Source organism: Uloborus diversus, chromosome 8, assembly GCF_026930045.1.
Source record: "Uloborus diversus isolate 005 chromosome 8, Udiv.v.3.1, whole genome shotgun sequence".
Taxonomy (NCBI): domain Eukaryota; kingdom Metazoa; phylum Arthropoda; class Arachnida; order Araneae; family Uloboridae; genus Uloborus; species Uloborus diversus.
In genome coordinates this window covers 41,830,415-41,850,416 of record NC_072738.1, presented here as the reverse complement: position 1 = coordinate 41,850,416, position 20,002 = coordinate 41,830,415, and the positions used below count along the sequence as shown (strand labels likewise).

At 31.0% G+C, this 20,002-nt stretch overlaps 1 protein-coding gene across 1 annotated transcript in view; it reads left to right on the top strand.

The window, feature by feature from the left end:
• The window catches only part of LOC129227512 (2-oxoisovalerate dehydrogenase subunit alpha, mitochondrial-like), a 31,825-nt gene extending 12,385 nt beyond the window's left edge, over positions 1-19,440 (top strand). The window contains exons 3-9 of the mRNA XM_054862089.1: positions 535-730; positions 2,557-2,718; positions 6,182-6,326; positions 6,638-6,699; positions 15,881-16,022; positions 16,780-16,951; positions 19,146-19,440. Coding sequence (XP_054718064.1) covers positions 535-730; positions 2,557-2,718; positions 6,182-6,326; positions 6,638-6,699; positions 15,881-16,022; positions 16,780-16,951; positions 19,146-19,319 — 1,053 coding nt within the window. The 3' untranslated portion in view covers positions 19,320-19,440. The remainder of the gene's footprint in view (positions 1-534; positions 731-2,556; positions 2,719-6,181; positions 6,327-6,637; positions 6,700-15,880; positions 16,023-16,779; positions 16,952-19,145) is intronic.
• The last annotated feature ends 562 nt before the right edge of the window (positions 19,441-20,002 follow it).

Here is a 20,002-nt window from a genome sequence, read left to right as displayed (position 1 = left end):
AGCAAACATAAAAATTGTTACGCAAATGTAATTTTGAAACAGTTTTTTATCTTTCCATCTTAATTCAAAGCTTTGAAATGAAAATTAGTATTCACAGTAAAAAGAAAATATCAGATGGCTCTTGAAAATGCAGCTGTTATGCAAACTATGAAGCTAGCAGAAGTGCAGGATAATTCACATTCTTTTAATTGTGAAACATATTTATTTGTGAATGACTAATTGTATAATTAGGGCTTTAATGTTCATAGCAGATAAAATTCTTTCTGAAGTGCTGATATGTATATATATTCTGAATAATAGTTTCAAAATTTGTGACATGACCTATTTAATGCCAAAACCTGTATAATGCAAAAGATCTGATTCCAAGGTGTGCATTATAACGGTCTTCTACTGTATTTGAAACAACTGCAATAGAGTAAAGTCATGAAATTCGAAGTTTTAAGTGGCGTGTGACAACTCTATTCTCAATAACAATTAATTTGTGCAGGATTGTAATTTTGCTTTATTTTGTGATTTATTTATTCATTTTTACAGCTTGGTCAAGATTTAATTACAAAAATGTATAAAGGCATGACATTGCTAAACACCATGGATAGAATCCTTTATGAATCTCAAAGACAAGGGCGCATTTCTTTTTATATGACCAGCTTTGGTGAAGAAGGTACACATTTTGGGAGTTCTGCTGCTTTAGATCCTCAAGATCTAATATATGGGCAGTACAGAGAAGCTGGTATGTAGCCTTACCTTTGAAGCAAAACTTGAATCTTACAGTGATTTTTGTATGGAACAAATAAATTCAATAGCAATCTCCATTGCTTTTCTTTTTTGTAATACCATTCCTTTCTTGACTTACCAAACTAAGGAAAATCTTAATATCATTGAGACACTTTTCCTCTCTCCATTAATACAATCATAAAGATAAATTTAGAAAAAATAAGTTGTTTACTTGAGGATTCATAATATGTTACTGTAGCTACTTTTGTAAAAACTATGTTTAGCTATTTTTGCACATAAATAAGATATGCAGTTATTTCTGAGGGTTTTTTTTTTTTTTTTTCAAATTAAGTTCTTTGCCAATAAGTTCTATAAAATAGAGCAAGGTCCATCATTAGGGGGATCAAGAGGGAGACTCCCCCCCCCCCTCTGGTTTTGTGAAATTAGTGTATTTACACATAAAAGGTTGTGGTTTTTGTTACTTTTTGATGACATTTGCATTGATTATATGTTCTTCAATCCTGAAAAAATACCAAATGATGGTCCTACATAGAGTTGTAACATAATTTTCTGTTCTATTTTGTTCATGAGTTGTATATGTTCTGCAGTGAGGTTCATTTTCTAAAATTATCAAAACTATGTCCAAAAAAAAAAAAAAAAATGCAAGAAATCTACATTCTCTTGCTTGACTAGAAAAATTTTTGACACTAAAATATTTTTCTGCATTTTTGCAAAGTTGCCCTTGAATGAACATTGATTTTATCATTTTACAAGTTTGTTATAATATTTGTCAATACCATCTTAATTTCTGTTCACTTCTTGTATTTTAATCTAAACAGCATTTGACACAAAAGTTCTTCACAAAATTAAAGTAATCCAGTATTAATACATCCAAAAGAGATTAATTCATCATACTGATAATTTCGTTGTAATTATTTTGCTTCATCACTCTCTAATTTGCATATTGCATTAGGACTTCAAGTTTTTGGGATCTGAACTTTTGCTTTTGCAAAACCAAAACTTTAAAATTAACCCCCTCAAAACTGAAATGTTTTGAAAATAAAACTTTTTTTTTTAAATTATTTATTTCTTTTAAATCAGTTTGTTACAGTTGCTGATGGCCAAAAGTAAAAACTACGTAAGATGATCTGATATTTAAAATTAATGTTTTACTTTCTTAAGGATTAATACTTTTTTTTTAAAGTAAAATTCTCTCATATGAGAGTAGTTTAATCGAGAAGTGGAATCTAGGATCCTAGAAACTTCCATTCTTCGAGAAAAAAAGACCAATAAGAGTTTCTAAAACTGCTAGCATGTGGAAACTTTTATCCTCACAGTTACTATCTTTATGATAAATAACTATGAATCTGCTTACACTGATTTACTTGTGAAGTAGCTTATCAAAAGATTACTAAAAACCTAAGCGCATGAAATTATCTGATATTTAGAACTTTGTTAAAGCAAAATCATTTTAAGTGAAACATCTTTTAACACAAAACACTTGTTTGACTGCATGAGTTAACTGTCATTTAATAATAGTTTATTAGTTAAGATGAAATCCGGTTAACATGAAATAATTAAGTCCCATGAATTTTGTGTGAACAAGGTTCAACTTTAATTGTAAATGTTTTAAATTCTGACTTTCTTTTCAATTTGTTTCATTTTGATTCTTTACTGTTTTAACTAAGAATAATTTAGTTTAATTTGATTTTTTTACGATTTCAACTAAAGCAATTTAGTTTAGTTAAGATTTTTTTTATCTCAAATTTTCCATTTCTGTTTAAACTTGATAGCATTTAATTTTTTCTTCCTTTGTCAGTAATAAAAGTTTTTGACCCATAGGTGTTTTGATGTATCGAGGCTACACTTTGGATCAATTCATCAATCAATGTTACGGAAATAAAATGGACATAGCGAAAGGCCGGCAGATGCCGGTTCATTATGGTCTAAAATCTTTGAATTTTATGTCTATATCTTCACCTCTTGCGACTCAAATGCCTCAAGGTAATTTTTCAGTTTTTTTTTAATCTATATTCTAATTCTAATCATATTGATTTTAGTACTTTTTTTTCTCTTTGGTCAATATTTTTCACGTGAAATGTTTTTATTGATCTGAGCTGTTTCTGTGATTTCACAATTTTATCTTTTAGTGATAAAGCATGTAAAATAGTATATCTTCTTGAAATGAAAAAATAATTGATCATATTTGTCAATCTGTTAAGCCATGTTCATTCCTCAATACCTAATATAGTCTGTCTTGCTGTAGTGATAGCAGAGGTAAACGAAGCAACATTGCATTTGGTGGTACTGGTATGTGCTTGACTCTAGGACCACTGGAAACCATTCCTTTAAGGCACTTTTGGAGACTTTTTTTTCTTTTGAGTTATTTAATTTCTTTCTAAAATCACGTTAAAAATTCATTGTAAAATATGTATACAGTTTCATTTGAGAGAAGGCACTTCTCTTAGCTTGAATAGCTTGGCTAAAGTGTAAGCGTACAAGCCTGGCTAAAGTGTCATCAATTTTATTAACTGTTGTTTCATCTGAGCACAATTCCCTACTCAGCAAAGAATACCATATATACTCACGTATAAGTCGAGAAATTTTGTCCAAAAAATGAGATCAAAGGAAGGGGGGTCGACTTATACGCGGGTCAAATTTTCCGAAAAAAAATTTCCGATCAACGAGAGCTGGGAAGCTACGAGAAATGCCGATGTACGGTTACAGGTAGTTGCTGATTAGTTGATTGTGTGAAAAAGTAAACTTATTCAAAAATAATAACCAAAAAAAACCTAAATAATACACATAAATAAAGATAATTTTATTCCTCTTTATTAAGGATCAAATCAGCAATTAACAAATATCGTGAAACATATGAAAATATTTATCGTCAACTGTCACGCCATTCAAATAATTAACTGCTATACTTTTTGTTTTAAGAGTGGCAACATACTTGCTTAATCATATCTTTTCAAAGCACATGCATGGCCCACGGCACGTGCGCACTTCTGCCTCCTGTTTTCTTAGTGCCGACAGCGATTCAAAATCTGATATCATTGACGATTCCGCAGCCGCCGATGTATACGATGAAGCGGTGATGACGGAAGCGGACTTTAATGAACTTTCTTTTGCATCCAACTCGGAATCCGAGTTGGAAGGCTTTTAGAAATGTTTTCCTATTTAATTCCTATTTTATTTGTAAATAAATGTGTTCATTATTTTGAAATTTCTTTGAAAATAATTCACGATGTTTTTGGAAAGTATGGGGGTCGACTTATACTCGGGTTTTAGATTTTTTCTGGATTTTTTATTTGAAAAAGAGGGGGTCGACTTATAAGAGAGATCGACCTATACGCGAGTATATACGGTATATAAATATGGCAAATATTAGGGATAAAACAGCAATCCATTACGTTCATTTCTCCTGTGATTTGTAAGTCACTGATAGAATGGATCCTTCATATTATACAGGGTGCATCAGTACAGCCTTTATAGACTTTCAGGCCAGATAGAGTTAACCTAGACAATAGGAAATCACATAGCAATGCCTGGTCGGAAACTCTTTCCTGATGTGATAGGGACTGCACAAATCACAAGAAAGACTGGACAAATAAGAGGATAAAAAATGTTTATTATTTTTAATGCAGCAAAAATGCTGGTAAGTTTTTGTCTGGTGTACACGATGGATGTCGTTACCTAACCCGAAGCATCAGATGACGGTGTATGCTCACACACGGTTTTGTTGCCGCCCTCGCTTTGACGTTTGATCTTCAATGCGCGGGAGATGTGAGGTCATCACAGCCCGAGGTCGTAATTTCAAACATCTACTTTGATGATGATTGTTGGTTTTTTCATGTTCTTTTTTCTTAAATTTTTGCTGTACTAAGGATAATAAACATATTTTCTTTCCTTATTCGTGTCTTGTTTTTTTTTGGTGATTTTTGTCGTCACTACCACACCAGAAAAGCGGTTCGGTCCATGCATTGCTATGTGGTGTCCCATTTTCTAGGTGTACTCTGTCTGCCCTGAAAGTCTGTAAATGCTGTACTGATACACCCTGTATAATATTGAAATGAGACTACTCAAGCTGATCCAATTTATTTACTGAATTCCTGGTTGAGTTCTTTTTCTTTTCCAAAGAATAATGGTATAATTGTGAGTAAAAGCAAAATTAAAGTATCTCCCCCTTCTCTAAGACTGAAAATTCAACTATTTAAGTGCGTTTCCGTCCCATGCACACTTAATTTTTTCTTTAAAACAGACATGTTTAAGGTCAGCCGTTTCTTTAATGCTGAGCTAAAATACTTGCTAAAAAATCAATAAAGGAGAGTTACTATTTGAGAGAAAAAACTATTTTAAACTCATGTCAGCAAAAAGGCAACATTAAGCAATTAAAGGCTACTGAAAGATTGAAATTACTAATTATTTATCTGCAAAAAGTTATTAGGAAAATTCTAATTTTTTCTATAAGTTTTTGCATTCCATTTGTTTCCTGTTAAGTTTTTACCAACAAAACACATAAGTAATATCCTGTTAGAATGAACTTCAATGGACCACAAACTAGGTTCATTTTAATGGAAAAATTTTTTGTAATGGAATTCAAGGAATATATAAAAAATGCAATGTCAATTGAGGTGGGAAGCTAGTTTAGACGGGTCAAAAAATCCACTTTTTTAATGTCATAAAATGTTAGTATAGCTATTCAAGACTATTGTCAAAATTTCAGTGAAAAATGTTGATTAGTTCCAATTCTTAAAGCACTTGACTGACTGGAGATTCGAAAACGATCATAGCAATTTTATAAAAACGCGTTTTTCTTAAAACAACATTTTTTCAACTGATGAGCATTCTAGCTCAAAGAGTTATTGACCAATCATGCTGAAAATTTGAATATTTTTTGTTCAATTATACTCTATTCTATATGAACCTAACTCTGGGATGATATTATTAATAAAAATATTTTTTCTAATACAAGAAATGTGGAAAAAATGGTAGAAAAATGTGACAAACACCTCTTGTAATCAAACACCTCAAAAACATGCATTTTAAACTTTTTTGATCATAATTAGGTTCATATTCTTAGAAAATATGTTGTTTATCAGAAAGAAAGTTAATGATTACAGATAAAAATTGTGGCTTCGGTAATGCCCATCAGCAACAAGCTCTGATGGCTAATGCCTATGTACAGCAGTTTCTAATGCCACTAATTCTGGTGGAAATGACTTGAAACAATTACAAGATGTACTTCGAAAGATGAATAAAATGACCTCGAAGTTTTAAAAAATTGTGATTATTTCTTTCCTGTTCAAAAAACTTAATAAATTATTGAAGATTTGTTTCATTAAAACAGATATTACATTGTATTTGCTGTAATGCGATCTATTGCAGTTGCACCCTTACTAGTTTCTTTTACTGAATCATAGTTTATGAAAGCAAAATTGATTAATTACTTAAATTGCATTTGTAGCAGTCGGAAGTGCTTATGCTTTGAAGAGATCCCAAACTGGTCTTTGTGTGATGTGCTATTTTGGAGAGGGTGCATCCAGCGAAGGTGATGCTCATGCTGCATTTAATTTTGCTGCCACCCTTAACTGTCCTATAATTTTCTTTTGGTATGTATTAAGTTATGTTCTTAATTTATATTTATTTGCTAATGCATTTTATTCAAAATTTTAAAATTTCAAATATCAGTTTTATTTTTATTGCTATATTTTATTTATTTTCCTTAACAAAATTGTAATTTTTGATCACATTTATTAATTTGTTTGATTTACCATAATAATAAACACTTACAACTATAAAATGTTGCATTCATTTATGTTTGTAATTTATGTTTCAATAGAGAAATGTTTGGTACATTATTATTTAATTCCTTACCTTTTTTTTCTGCTGGCATTTTTAATTATTTTTTGTTTTAATATAGTCGAAACAATGGGTATGCCATATCAACCCCTACGCATGAGCAATACAGAGGAGATGGAATTGGTAAGAATTTTGTGCAATTAATAGAATCTGAAAAATATTTTTTTAATAATCATATTTTCAAATGAATTCTCAATTGCAGAAAAGACACTTATCCTGAAATATTGATTTTACAGTGAGAACAAGCGATTGTTATTAGCACTTCTTTTCTGAAAATAAATTTCATTTAAGATATTGATAGAATGAAATCAGAAAAACCTCTAATATATTGTTATTGTTTTGTTTTTAAGATAGGCAATTTTACTCCTTGCAGTAAGTTCAAATATTTTTATAAAAAAGAGAGCTACAATAAAATATTAAAAGATATATTTTATAACTCAACATATTTGACTCCATAAGCTAAGAGTATCTTCAGCTTGGTGAATGCAAGAAACAGGCACGTAGCTAGGATTTTGTTAAGGGAGGGGGGGGGGTCCAAAGCTGAACAAACTTTAAAAACGGAGGCATGCTAAATCAGAAGCATTAACTGTTAATTGTATAAATCAGTACTATTCCAATTAAAACTACAATTAATAAGTATGCTAATTAGCTTAATAAGCAACTATATTGCACATTTTTAATTATACTATATTATATCATTACTTAATTAGCTTAATTCAGTAATGATATAATATAGTATCATAATTAAAAATGTGCAATATATTTGCTTTCAAAAAGAATACTCATATTTATTTTAACTATATTATCAACTCTTAACTTTATGAATGCTCCATAATTCCTCACCCATGACAGTTTTGAATTGGATTTTGGACAAAATTTAATGCTTCTATGGACGAAAATATCGCCAAGGCTCATTACAGAGAAACTCGAAATGTTTCTTTATTCATTTAAATTTTTAGAATTCATTCAACGATAAATGAAATGATACTTCTAATCTCCATTTCTTTTATAGTATTTTCATATAAAAGCTTAGGAAAACATTATTAAAGCTGTTCAAACAACTAAAATACATAGAAAAGTGTTGTTACTTGTTAATAAGTATTTTCTTGTGATGTATTGCTTAAATAGATATCTAAGGATCAGTTATGGTATTTACGATGAATTAAGTTAAACAATAAAATTTCTATTCCAGAAATTTGAAGAAATTTGAATGATAATTTGTTTATAAATACTATATATAAGGCCATCAAAGGGCCATTAAACATTTTTCTTGGAAATTTCTATTTAAGGAATTTCGCATGCAGGGTCATTTAAAGGTGATAAAAGGAAGCATTATGTTTAGAACTTAGGAAAATGAGTGCATGAGACTGAATACACTTACGAACACATTTTATATACATAATATTTTTATGTATAGTCTTTACCCCTCTGCAGGAAAACAAATAAACTAAATCAAATCCGTAGTTCTGTTCATTATGCCGATTCAAAACAACTTCTGTACAGAATGTTCCATTTTAAATTCAAAATTTAAATTTAAATAACTGTAGGGGAAATGACCAATAGTAACAATAATGAATTATTACAATGTAATTTGACTGTAAACCTAGTTATTTTACTAACAATATGCAAATATAAAAATTAAATTTCTACAGTTGGGTGGTAGTCATCTGATTTCGTCCTTTAGGAGGTAATTTTTGCCCTATTTATGATAATTCGGCAGCACCAAACTCAGATATATTGTAAAAAGCTAATCATCTTTCGGTGTCAAATATAAAAGGTTTTTATGTTGTTTGAAGCCTCAATTTGCAAACATTTCGCTGTAAGTCATCAGATGTTATAATCTAAAGGTTTAAGAGAAGAAAAATCTCCAGTAAAACTCTAAGAAGGGTTGTAAGTTAAAAATCTAGATATGATTTAAATTGATATTTTTAAATTAAATAACAACTAGAAAATCGCCTATCAAGATATGACGGATGAAAATTGATTCCACATTTGAACGAAGCAATTGCCTGTTTGGTGGCATTTTGATAGTTGATATCTTAACCCTAACTCCAGTGGATTTACCCTAAGCTTCAATAGATAGCGTTCATTTTTGACCCACTTTTTCGTTTCTTCATTGCCCTGAAATGACACAGTCTTACCAGTAAAACTGTTAAGTTACCGGATGCAGTTCAACCTTGTCACAATAAAGCCTTTCCCTGCAATTTAAACATTACCAAAACATATGTTATCAAATTATCATGGGGTGGCGACTAGGGTGGGCCGAAAAAACTTTTTTTGGAAATCTGTTTTTGGATAGTGCAGAAAAGTTGCTATATGGGCCCTTTATTACCCATAAAAAATTTCGCTAAATTTGTTTGATATTTAGCCGGCGCTATTTGACCTTGATAAACTGGAAAAAAAGGGCAAAAATTTACTTTTTTTTCACAAAAAAAGGGGGGGGGGGAGGGGTCAAAAATAAAAGTTTGAAGCTAGTTTCAACAAACATTAGAAGTATCTGTCAGTGAATTAGTTGAAATCCTCAAAGACTTTTATGCATTTCGTAGAATATTTAGCTACGCTCCCTTAAGACTGAAACACGGGAAAAATGAAAAATAAATAAATAAATAAATAAATAAATAAATAAATTTAAAAAATTAAAGTAGTTTTGAAATAAGTAAATACTAAAATGTTACGCAATACATTTCTTAGAAAAAAAACTGAAAATTCAATCAATTTTATGCGACATTTGTACTCTAATTTTAAAAAATGCACACACTCAAATAAAAAATAGTTACATAAGATGCTAATTTTTTAATCTTCGGTTCCAATAGTTTCTCCTGGATAATAAACGGCGATCAACTGCTTCAATTATTCCTAAGATTATTTTATAAGCAACCATCTTCTGCAAGTGTGGCCGCTGTAGTTGCAAAAAAAGTTATTGATATTTGGGAGCGTGATTCCCTTCCCGTTGTTTTGATAAGGAGAGTGATTGCCATGATTTTATCTTATTATTCTAAATATAATAGCGCAATAAAAAATGCTAAGAATATAAAGACGCAACTTTTACAATCAAAGCTATGCAAATTTAAAGCAGAGGCTGTGACTTTGTTTGACATTTGTGCCTGCAAATTCGCAGATTTATATTCGTATAAATGCAGAAAAAAGCAAAAGTCCCTGATATAGAGAAACAATTTCTAATTGATCAAAGGACAGTAAGAAAAATGGCTGTTGGAAAAATGGATAAGGTAACAACCCAGAAACTATGAAAAAGAGAAAAAAGATGCCAGAAAATTGAAACAAGTGTTGCTTTGGATGAAAAAGACATATCAGTACCCAGCACAAGTGGACTGAAGGTTAAGGAAAGTCATATTACATTGAATGAACCCGAAACAGAGCTTCAATCAGGAAAAAGCACAGAAAAGACAGATGACGGTTTTAAATTGAACTATCCGCTTTCAAGAAAACGTAAGCGAATTGATGCGCCATCAACAACGACAAGTCAAATGAGACTTTCTATGCCTCATACAGCTTTAGCAGCAGATCTAGCTGTCGCTTCAAATAGAGCAGTGGCTAAAATTGCTACAGCAGTTCTGGCTGATTTCGACTTAGTTTCTCCTAAACAAAACAAAAATACATAGTCGATAAAAAAAGTAAGGGGGGATGTCGATAAAAAAAAGGAACGAGCTAAGAGAAAGGGATTTAAGAGCAGTTAAAGGGGCAGCTATAAAGAGTTTGTATTTTGACGGCCGGGAAGACGACACCCTTCAAAAGACATCTTGCCATCAAAAATTAGCATTTGAAGTGCATGTAGCGCTGATAGAAGAACCAGGTAGCAAGTACATCGGTCATTTATCACTCACAGTTAGTGAAAGTGCAAAAGAAATTTCGCAAGGTATTATAGGCTTTGCAAAAAAAAGAATAATATGAGCTTGCTTAACTTAACGGTTATTTGATGCGACGGAACAAATGTAAATACGGGGTGGAAAGGTGGAGTAATTCGTTTACCTGAGACATATCTCAAAAGACTTTTACAGTGGAACATATGTCTGCTGCATGCTAATGAGTTGCCACTGAGGCATCATATTCTGGAATTGGACTGTTGCACAAAGGGGCCACATTCATATTCTGGAGCTATCGGACAACTTCTTAGAGATTGTGAAAAAAAATCCGATGGTCAAATTTGATAAAATTGACTGCAACTGCAATCTTCTGGTTTTGGACATGGAAAATATAAGTAATTTAAGTACTGAACAACAGTATTTGTATTGAATCTGTCTTGCCGTAAAAGTTGGTAGTTGTCCTTCCAGCGTGGCTGACAGTAGCCCAGGCAAATTCAGTCATGCGCGATGGCTGACAACTGCAAACAGTTTGTTACGCTTGTATAAGGCACTCCAACTCCATCAGAAAATCTTACAATGCTTGTAAAGTATGTAATGTTAGTTTATGCTCCAATGTGGTTTTAAATAAAAATGAACCAAACTCCCAGTATGGTGCCCAACATTTTTGGAAAATGATTTCTCTTGCAAGGCAGTTTCCAGACAACGTTAAGGAGATAATTTTCAAAGTTCTCTGAAATAATGCATATTTCGCTCATCCTGAACAGCTACTGTTGACAATGTTGTTTGACTCAAGAAAATACATTCGGGAATTAGCTGTTAGGCGCATTCTGAACTCTAGAAATAAGAGACGAAAAGCTTGGATGGTGTACGATTTTTTAAGCGTCCTAAACTCAATTTTGAAACCGTCGGTTATGTTGATTTAGTTGATGGGGCAAACTGTGTTGTAACAGAGCCACCTCTTACAGTGCATCTAAAAGACCAACAATTGAAAGAAATGTGCAAAGAACAGAGTTCACTTTCGAGAAATTTCCCTGTCACACGCAAGCTGTGAAACGTTGTGTGAAACTAATAACCGAAGCTGCAATAAAAGTTCGTGGTGAAACTGCACGAGTGGATACATTCGTGCCAAACTTCAAGCTAGGAAAGAACTTCCAACATTTGATGGGGACAATATTATTCCAAAAAATAATATTCAGTATACACGAGGTATTATAAACCAAATTTAAAGATTTCTTTTTCAAAATTTTATTATCTCTATATGTAATTCTAGAAAATGTATGATACTATTACTGATAATAATTACTATGATTAATAGTGCTATTTAATTAATTGGTCTATGATTTAATTTTGAAAAATAATTTTCACATTGGTTTTTAAAGAAATTCAATATTTTTTTCATTTTTCTCCAATTTTTGATGTTGGAAAGGAGCAGTTAAATGCTCATTAAAATCAATGAAACATTTTATGGGCTCAAACTGGCTCATTATATAACATTTTCGGTGCATTCCAGCAAAATATTTGAAATTCAGTTTTAAAAAAAATTCGACAAAATTCATTTTTCTCATTTTTTTTCGGTTTTTCAGTGTCAAATAGCGCTGGCTAGATATTTTTTAATATCCAAGAAATTTTTTGTGAGTGCTAACTAGCTCACTACGCAACTTTTGCGTGCTATCCAAAAATTGATTTCGAAAAAAAAAAAATTTCGGCTTATTTCGGCCCACTCTAGTGGCGACGTCAGGAGCATTACTTGATCATTAGCTATTATATATATGAGGATAAGAATAACAGCTATTATTATTGCGTTCAGAGTCTACAGTGCTTTTTAATTATGAATTTACAGATACTTATTAAATAATTCTTCAATACAAAGATGTCAAAAATTTGCTAAATGAAGCATATGCGCCAATATCATATAGTATTTTTTTCAAAAAATGGAACTAGAAGATAGATGAAAATATATTTTTTCAGTTAAAACTAATTAATAACTTTTTCTTTTGACCTTGTGAACACAATTCAGTTAGTATTTTAAAATAATGATTTGAAATAATTTCAGTGAAAAATACATACTGTCAGCCCCGCTTAATCGAGTAACGGATAAATGAATACCCCGCTTGTACAAATAAAGCCTTCGGGAACCGAATATTTCCCCATAGACATAATGTTAAGGATCCCCGCTTTATCGAATAATTTCCTCGAATAATCGAATAATAATCAGCTTTTGCAAATATTATTAAAGAAATTATTTTTCACGTTAAAATAAAGTAATATTTATCGCTATCATATTCCATTAAAATGTTTTCACTATTCTATCCAATTCCTTTTGTCTTTGTCATTATAAAAATAGTGCAATCAATAATTAATTAAATAACACATGTACATGTTTTAGACGATGATAAATTGAAAAAAATTAAATGTAAGCTGCGGTAGTGGGGAGGGGGGAAAAGGAGACCCAAAAGATCTTGAGCAAGCAATTCCCCATCATGGAATTTTTCCAAAAATAACTTATACTGAAAAAAGGACCAAAACAAAGATTTCATAACTAAAGTTGTAGGTTACTCTTTATAATTTTCATACGTACTTATAATTGTATACTAAGTATTGAACTATTTTATTTTTATTTGACTTATTTCAAAAACTTTTTAGCAAACCCATTAATTATTTCCTTTATATAGCTATTGATATTACGTGTCAAGACAAATGTTGGGAATTTAGAAAGGTAAATAAAATTTCCCCGTTTAATCAAATACTCCACCTTATCGAATAATATTTCTTGGAACGGACAATATTCGATTAAGCAGGGCTGACAGTATATCATTAAGCTTACATCTTTACACTTGCGTTATTTATTGCAAACTTGCAATTAAAAAAATCGAACATATTCAAACATTTTTAAATTCAATTCGTCGTTTTTTTTTGAACTTTAATATCGCTGAAATCAATTTTGTTACAATAGTATTTACCTTATTTATTCATTTTCTTTTTTACTTCCAGATACATATTTTTTTCCTTTTTTATACAGTTCTATGATCATATCTAAAAACGCAAGAAATAAAACATTCACAAAAATTCTAATTCTTTTCGTTTCATTTTTGCTCAGAAAGAGTGAAAGAAAAAAAATCTCTCTGTTACCTTGTAATGAAAACGAACAAATATTCAGAACAAATTTCCAGGTTGTAGAAAGGCATTTGATTAATGCTAAAAGTTGCGAGCTTCCGAGACACGATGATATAAGTAATCAATCATTGTTATGAATGAAAATTATAAGTGAAATAAATTGAATTGGTTAGTTAAAAAATGAAATGATTTTCGATGCTATTTTTGTCTGAACAAAATTTTGAAATGAGAAAACAATGCATAAAATTGCGCCTATTTAAAAAAAAAAAAAACATTTAAAAAAAACTGCAGTACAACTTAACAGTGGGGGTCAGCTAATGTTTTCTTATGGTTTTGCTCATGATTTTTCCCTTTAACTTTGGAGGAGAACATTTGTGCGACCGACCCATACCAATGGCAGCGTTAGAGAAAGTGAATATGCGATCTGACAGAGTTCTGCGCTATCCACAACTCAAGAAGCCTTAGGCACCTTCTAAAAAGATGGCGCTACATTACAAGGGCGGCTGACCCCACCTACTAGCCACCACTGTCCGACAAAGAGAAGAGGATTTGCTTCTGATTGAACTCAGAAAATCATCCGAAGTGTTGCTTTCCTCTTTATATGACCTTCCCGCAAAAATATTCCTACAAATTTCCTGTCTCCAACATTTTCATCCATTGATGACTCTCATCAATCTTTCGTTGACAATGAATGTTTGCTTACAAGCTGCCGGTGATTTTCTTGCGGGGAGGGGCACTAAGAAAATGTCTCCTTTTTGGATGGTTTTGAAACTGAGAACTAGGAATTTACGAGCTACTGCCGATTTTCTTGCGGGGCAGGGGACTAAAAAATAATGTTTCTTTTTCGACAGGTCTGCGACGCATTCTGTGGGTTGAAGACGTCTGTCGCCGCCTCCCCCCCCCCTACCACTCTCAGAGGTTCTATTGTTCTGAATTGAACTGAACGTGAGAAAGTTGTCAATTAATGAAAATATTTTGGACAAAAGATTTTTTTTAATATACAGTAAAACCTCTCTAATGCAGACACTAAAAGGGTAAATTTTTTCGTCCACAATAGAAGGGTGTCCGCAGGACAGGGGTTAAATAATGTTATTTGCCTTGGAATCGGGGAATTAAAAATTGTCCGCATAAGAGGGGTGTCCATTAGGAGGAGTTTTACTGTATATATATATATATATATTTTTTTTTTTTTTTTGGAAAATTCTGTTTATGTAAGTGCAGGGGGACCCTATGGACCCCCCCCCCCCCCTCGCCAGCTACGCCTCTGCAAGAAACACGTACATTAGAATTTCATTTTTATTGGTATTTGATGATGTTAAGAGACATAAAATGGTGATTCTTCATAATTTTTATTTTTCTATAAGGGGTATTATTCAAAGGCTGTTTAAAAATACTTTACTTTCAATGCAAAAAAGCTGGGTTGCTAACTGCTGAGAACCCTGCTTAGCAACTCTACTGAAGAGGAAAATCTGCAAGTAGAATTACTCCGTGGAACTGCAAAAATTTTATGTTTATATGGCTAACTTAGTGTATAATTGCATTGTAAGCATATGCTGTTTTGATAATCTAGAGTGGTTGAAAATTTAACTATTTTTACCATCCTTGTTCTCAGTATTTTTTTCAATTAAGAGAAAAAAAAGCATTTCAAATAGTAATATTTATGGTGATGTAGTCAATTCATTTTTGCAAGCTGTCTTTTATACTAGGCAATATGATTTATATGTTTATATAACAGATCAGAAATATATAAAATATAAGATTATCTGTGAACTCAAATAATTTCTTTAAAATGTTCTGAAAAAATCTGTTGTACTTCTCGCGAGTTTTACATTGTGGTCAACAGCAAAAATGTCAAGTTGAAAGCAAGTAGAGTACCACAATGATATTAACATGTTTTATAGCAATATTTGCTCTCCTTTTTCAATACTATTAATTATCAGAGCCTCAAAATTTGCGGCCAACATTTGTCGCTTGTTATAAAAATATAAAAATTTCTACAAACTTTGAAAATTTCCTTAAACTGTATTTGCTTGTTCGTCTGCATTATCTGAATCAGTCTCAGACAACTGTAAAAGCAATATAAGACATTTCACGAATTATATGACAGCACATGATAACTTTTTGAAAGATGTATTTTATGGAAAAAAACGTATAAATACTGCTATAAGTTTGACCCTTGTTTTGTTCATTCTTCATTGTTCATGTGGTGTTACAGTGTATTAAAAATGAAAGTGTATGTGCCAGTCTAAAGCAACAAATGAATCACTTTTCAGTGTTTACATTTATAATTCATATTTCTGAATTTTTAATTTTATTTCTAGTTTGCAATGATATAGTAATAATTAAAGATAAAAAAAATATTGTTTCAGCTGCAAGAGGACCGGCCTATGGAATACCATCTATTAGAGTTGATGGAAATGATATTCTAGCTGTGTACAATGTGACTAAAGCAGCCCGCCAATTAGCTGTTGAAGAATCTAAGCCAACTTTGATTGAAGCCATGACATACAGGTTTGACGTCTTGATATAGAAGTTTGTTAGGGATTGTATGTATCATAATTCTGGTAATTAAATTTTTTTGATATGTCAGGGATATCTTTGTTGTGTAGAAAGTTGGGGAGCTATGAGCTGTATCATAATACTTTTTTTTCTTATTAGAAGGAAAGCACTGAGGAGGAAAATTTAAACTTAACTGTTATTTTAGTTGTACTTTGTTTATTCAAGAAGCATGATGCCAAGAATCAGACAATGGGCAGTATTAGCTACGGTCTATAACTACCATGCCAAGAATGACATAATTTTCCGCGTGTGAAATTGGTACACCTGCAATCATGTGTATCATTCATTGGTAAGAAACTTCAAATAAATTAGAGTCAGCTTGCATCCCCAAAGAGGATCTATTATTTGGTTGGAGTCTTTATCTTAGCAACTTTTAGTTTCCCTTCTCAGAACAAAAGAAACATTGATATAGAAGTGAAAAATAAACAACTTAGAAAGTGTCTTAAAATTATTTCCTAGTAGTTTTTTTTTTTTTTTTAAAGCAGTCTTGAATTATTTATTTTTTAAAAAATGTTATTATTCAGATGATATTCTTGCTGCTGCTTTTTATTCGAATGATATAAATAATCTGAGCCGCTGAACCCCTCAAACTGACCGAAAGAAATTCTTTTGGTTCGATGGAACACAAGTTAAAAATAACTGGTCTATAATTAAGTTAATAATGTTAAATAAGTTTATTATTATTTATTTTACTGATTTTCATTTTCAGGATAGGCCATCACAGTACATCAGATGACAGCAGTGCTTATCGCTCTGTAGATGAAGTGAGGTTTTGGCACCAGAAAGATCATCCTATATCTCGACTACGAAAATATATGGAAAATCAAGGATGGTGGGATGACTCCAAGGAAAAATCTTGGAAAGAAGAAACTAAAAAACAAGTAGTTATTGCAGATTTTATAAGAAAATTGTGGTTTAAAAAATTTTCAATTATATTTTTTTGCATAATGCAATTAACTCTGTTCCCTAACTATTCAAAATATTCCTCACTTTTTTCTTCATTTGAATGACATGCACAAAGTGTCTTGTTAATGTTAGCATTGATTTTACAAAATTTTCAAAAATGTAGTTGGAATTTCAGTTTTCCTTTAAAATTTGTGTTGAAATATCTTTTTTACAAATCCAAATTGTTTATTATCTTATGAGTAAGTTATGTATGTATGAGCAGAGACCGACAAAAAATTAAAAATCTTAGGAGCTTGGAAGAAATTGTAAGTGCCAGACAACTTATTTTTCAGAAATTACAGGAAAATTTGGCTTCTGAAATATTCTTTTTTTAAGAACTAGTAGTCAGATTTCTTTCGCGTCCTGGTGCCCAAAGTTTGTTGAACCTAGCATAAGAGCATTAATATCTTGAGAAGTAAATTTATGAGTGTAAACTTATACATGTTGCATAAAATCATTAAAGTATTTAATGGTTAATATTGAATAGTTGAATTGCTTTTATAGACTAAAGCAAAGAATATTGGTAAAGTTTTGTTACATACAAAACGAGGAAGGGGGGGAGGGGCAGCCTTTATGTGTATAGAACTGTTGTCCCTAAACTTAAATAAATTTGATGATAACTATGAGAGATGTTTGCAAAATTCTAAAGTGAATAAATAATAAGGTAATAAAAAAAACATATTTTTAATTAATGTATTTTGATTTTTGAATCAGTCTTTAAGTAATTAAGGTCTGTTTTCGTGTCAAATCTGATACTTAGGCATCCGTTTGCTTAATCTTGAGTATTAATTTTATTTATTTTATAGTTTATGGTTTTATCTGATTTAGAAACTAATATTTTTGTATTTAATGCTATAAAAATGAAATATTTTTCTTGAAATAATAATTTTACATGACAACTAAGCTGGTGGGGGGGGGGGGGGGTATATTTTATCATTTTTAGAGCTAATTTAAGGACGAAACAGTATAAATTTAAGGAAGTATTGTATTCACAAAAGTTATTTTTAATGAATACTTTAACAGTTTAGAACTCTTTCATTTCAGCATTCGTTATTATTATTATTATTATTTATTTATTTTTTTGGCCTAAAGTTTGTATCTTTAACACTAGAATTACGGCGATCTTTTTATACCTAGAAATACAGTGGGGGTTATTTTGACCCCACAGAAGAAATCTTCATAGTTTCCCTCATAATGTTAAATATGTTTAAAAATTAGTTTAAAATAAACATATTCATACTAAATGCAGTTTATTTAAAGAATACAGAGATTTTCAAGGTACATAATAAAATATTTAAAAAAAGTTTAAAATGCTCTTCAAAAAACCACTGCTTTTTCAGTTGCATTTCAGAAGCTAGTGGCTTATGGTTCCTTTTATGTACAAAAACATTATAAATGCTTCAGGTTCTTAAAATGATATGTTCTAAGAGACATTTTTGAGTTTCTGCTCTGTTTCAGCCTCAGTGCATGTATTTGCAGTTCTTTTTTTCTCAAAATGGTCAAAATGACACCTACCTGCAATTTTAGTTGTAACCCTTTAGTTTGGGTTTAAAAGAATTAGAATTTTCTTGAAAACTTTTTATTGTTACACAACACGTTTATTTAGGTAAAGTCAAGGAAGGATTAAGCTTTTTACGAATATACAGAGGAGTCGTTAGCAAAAAATGTTTGATTGGGGTCAAAATGACCCCTCCCGTAATTCTAGTGGGTTAAAAAATATGCATTTAAACATATTTCTTTTATGAACCTTTTATTTTTCATGAAAGAAAAGTACAAGTTTTTCCTTCAGAAGACTTTAATTTATAACATGTACATAAGTTTCTCCGACTCATTGGAAACATTTCCACTAGTTGGCTGGCATAAAATCATAAAATATAGAAGTTAATAATATTTTGAGAATGTGTTAATTTTTTAAGGCAAAGTAGTTTTGAAATTTTTGCCATTTTGTTGATTGACTGCTCTCATCCTTATGACTGCAACTCATAGACCTTCCTGTCTTCCTTCCATACATAAATTAATAACGAACTATATTTCAATGAAATAGAGAAGTTTATGCAGAAATATTGCACGATTTTTTTGTTAGTATATCTTAACGTTAATTAATTTGACAGTAATTTTGTATTTTTACAGGTCATGCAAACAGTTGTAAAAGCAGAAAAACTGAAAAAAGCTTCAATTGATGAGATGCTGAAAGATGTCTATGATGAAATGCCACTTCATATTCAAGAGCAGTTGCAAGAAATTAAGTCACATGTTCAGCAGTATCATGAACATTATCCTGTGGATAATTATGAAAAAAGCTAAATTGTTTGATTTTTTAATGGAAGAAGAAAATGGCCAATGGTATTCGTGAAAGTTATAATTTGTACAAATAACCTTGTTAATTTTGATATGTAATAGATGTAAATATATATCTATTGTTACATTTGTCTAAGTTTTTTTTTAAATATTGCAATGCCTATTTCATTTCAAGTACATGACATCGTTACAAGTTTGTTTACTAATTTTGTTGCAGTTATTTACAAGAATTTTTCAAAAACTTAATTGTTACATTGAAAGGTGGAAAAGTTTTGCTTTAATTTTGAAAATGTATTGCTAGTAACAAAGGAAATTTCTATATTGTCCTACAATTTAGAGGGGAGTTGGGATTTCATCTTATATATGCAGAAGACAGTCAAAGTACGGAAAAAAACTTCTCCAAATAAGGAGGGGTTGTCAGCTGTGAATATGATTACAAATTTTCTGGATAAAACAAATGCCAATTAACTTAACATATCATCTGATGAAACATGTTTGGGTGGGGGAGGGGGGGGGGAATACTCTAGCTATAACTATATTTCTTGATCCTTTATTATTTCAGTTTTTTCATTTACACTGTGAAGTATATAAGAGGCAGTGAGAAGCAGAGATGTAAGTGAACATTTCCAAAAAAATGCGTTTGAAGTTCCGGTCCTAGGTAGGCTTTTGATGAAACATTTTTCTACATC